Source organism: Zingiber officinale, chromosome 6B, assembly GCF_018446385.1.
Source record: "Zingiber officinale cultivar Zhangliang chromosome 6B, Zo_v1.1, whole genome shotgun sequence".
Lineage (NCBI taxonomy): Eukaryota > Viridiplantae > Streptophyta > Magnoliopsida > Zingiberales > Zingiberaceae > Zingiber > Zingiber officinale.
In genome coordinates this window covers 55,643,132-55,645,122 of record NC_055996.1, presented here as the reverse complement: position 1 = coordinate 55,645,122, position 1,991 = coordinate 55,643,132, and the positions used below count along the sequence as shown (strand labels likewise).

Sequence of the window (1,991 nt, the reverse complement as noted above, 5' to 3'; positions counted from 1 at the left end):
GATCTGGATCCATTGATTCAATGCTTCAGATCAAGTCTCATCCCAAGTCGTCAGATCGTTACTCTTTGCGATCCAACGCTCTAGATCGCATCACAAGCGATCCATCATACCTATTTGATCAACGTTGATCAACGGTAGTCATCCATTCCCTAAGTCAACTGTCCAGTCATCTCCCTTTGCCCACGAGGATGCCGCATAGGTGCCACGTAGGCACTGCAATGTCACCTGGAGCATAAATTTAAGCTCCTCAATGCTCCTCGCGACGATGTGTACATGCGCCTACAAAGCGCACAGTGAGCAAGTGCACACGTGGCGGGTGGCGGGCTCACAGGTGCGAGCACCTGCTCGCCCTGGGCTAAGGGAGCACCTGTCCTTTATTTTTGTGTTAACTCCATTAACACATCTTCATTAATAAGTAGAGAATACACATTGAGAATTTTCGATGTAGGACTATTCTCCCATACATTTTATTAATGAATAATAAATGTTATTTTGGGCCGACTTTAAACATTAATTTCTCATTCACCCTTAATCGGTTTTGAGCAAATTAATAGTCTAAATCTATCTACGCGAATCATAGATTTCAATTTTGAAGTCAATTACGACTTTCAACAATTGATGGCTTCCTTCCTCAAAATTATTTTAGTCCATTTAAGACCCCAATATTCAACAATTGGCAGTATGATTTTTTAGTAATGAAGTTGGTCATCCTTAATTAGCACGATTTGTTTCATACGATAAGCACAAATAAACTAAACTATTTATAAAGAGTGAGATAATCTAAATATAATAATTAAATCAAATCAAATATCTATAAATTTTTATTGATTTAGATTTATCCAATCTAATAATATATTGATCACAACGAATGCAGCCGTTTAATATTTCGTGCATTAATTCGAATACATGGCGAATTTCTTGGTAGCTTCTGCCGCTGCTGCTGGTAACACCGGTACCCGTGCAACTCCACGGTGACTTGGTCTGACTCGGTCTTTGAGCATGTGCTGACTTGGAACGGACTCCGTGATCTCCTCTACCAGTGGGCCGGGGCGAGGAAACCGAGCAGTTCGACGAGCCGGGGAGAGGGGCCTGGACTGACGGCGTCAAGCTGCTGGCTGATACAGTCGGCACGTGAACCTGGTTCGCCCGGGTGACGACGCACAGACGTGGCGCAGCGCCGCCATGGTGAACCAGCGCACGTGCCGCGACAGCTTCTTCAAGCTCTGTTTGACGGTGCTGGTGATGGACGGCGAAAACCTGACAGAGTTGCTCGCCGTTAACAACGCGATGCTGATTGCCGCTAGTGGGCAGCATAAACGGCGCCGCCGTTTGATATCGAAGGGGTTATTGTTCCCAGAGTGGGTGGCGGCGGCCGACCGGAAGCTGCTGGCGGCGTCGGACGTGAAATCGGATCTCATGGTGTCGAAGGATGGCTCCGGCAACTACAAATCCATTGTCAAAGCCGTGGTGGCTTCGGCCAAGGCGAGGGGCCGAAGCATAGCGAGGTTCATGATTCACGTGAAGGCCGGCGTCTACCAAGAGAACGTAGAGATTCCTGTATAAACATTCTCGTATTATTTAATTTCTTATCAAGTAAATCAATTGATTATTTATAATGTAACTAACCAAAGGTGACCGATCAGTGTAGCCATCTTTAAAGCTCCTGCTCCCTGTCACAACGGTAGCATCCATTCCGTTCGTGGTCATCATTAAATTCTCCATTGAGTTAGTAATCTCCACGTTCTCTTGGTAGGCGTTGGCCTTCTTATGAATCACGAACCTCGCCGTGCTTCGTCCCCTGACCTTGACCGAAGCCACCACGTCTTCCACAATGATTTTTATAGTCGCCAGTCATCCTTCACCGCAACGAGATCAGATTTCAAGTCTAAAAGCCGCCAGCAGTTTCCAGATGGCCGCCGCCGCCACCCACACCGGGAACAATAGCCCCTTCTACATCAAAGAAATATTAAACGGCTGCATCCTCTTGCGTT

The 1,991-nt window shown here is 46.5% G+C and overlaps 1 protein-coding gene across 1 annotated transcript; it reads left to right on the top strand.

The window, feature by feature from the left end:
• The first annotated feature begins 1,182 nt into the window (after positions 1 to 1,182).
• LOC121990988 (pectinesterase/pectinesterase inhibitor U1-like) lies at positions 1,183 to 1,563 on the top strand. The gene has a single exon (XM_042545025.1). It carries the CDS (start codon positions 1,183 to 1,185, stop codon positions 1,561 to 1,563), a length of 381 nt encoding a protein of 126 aa, XP_042400959.1.
• Positions 1,564 to 1,991: the final 428 nt, after the last annotated feature.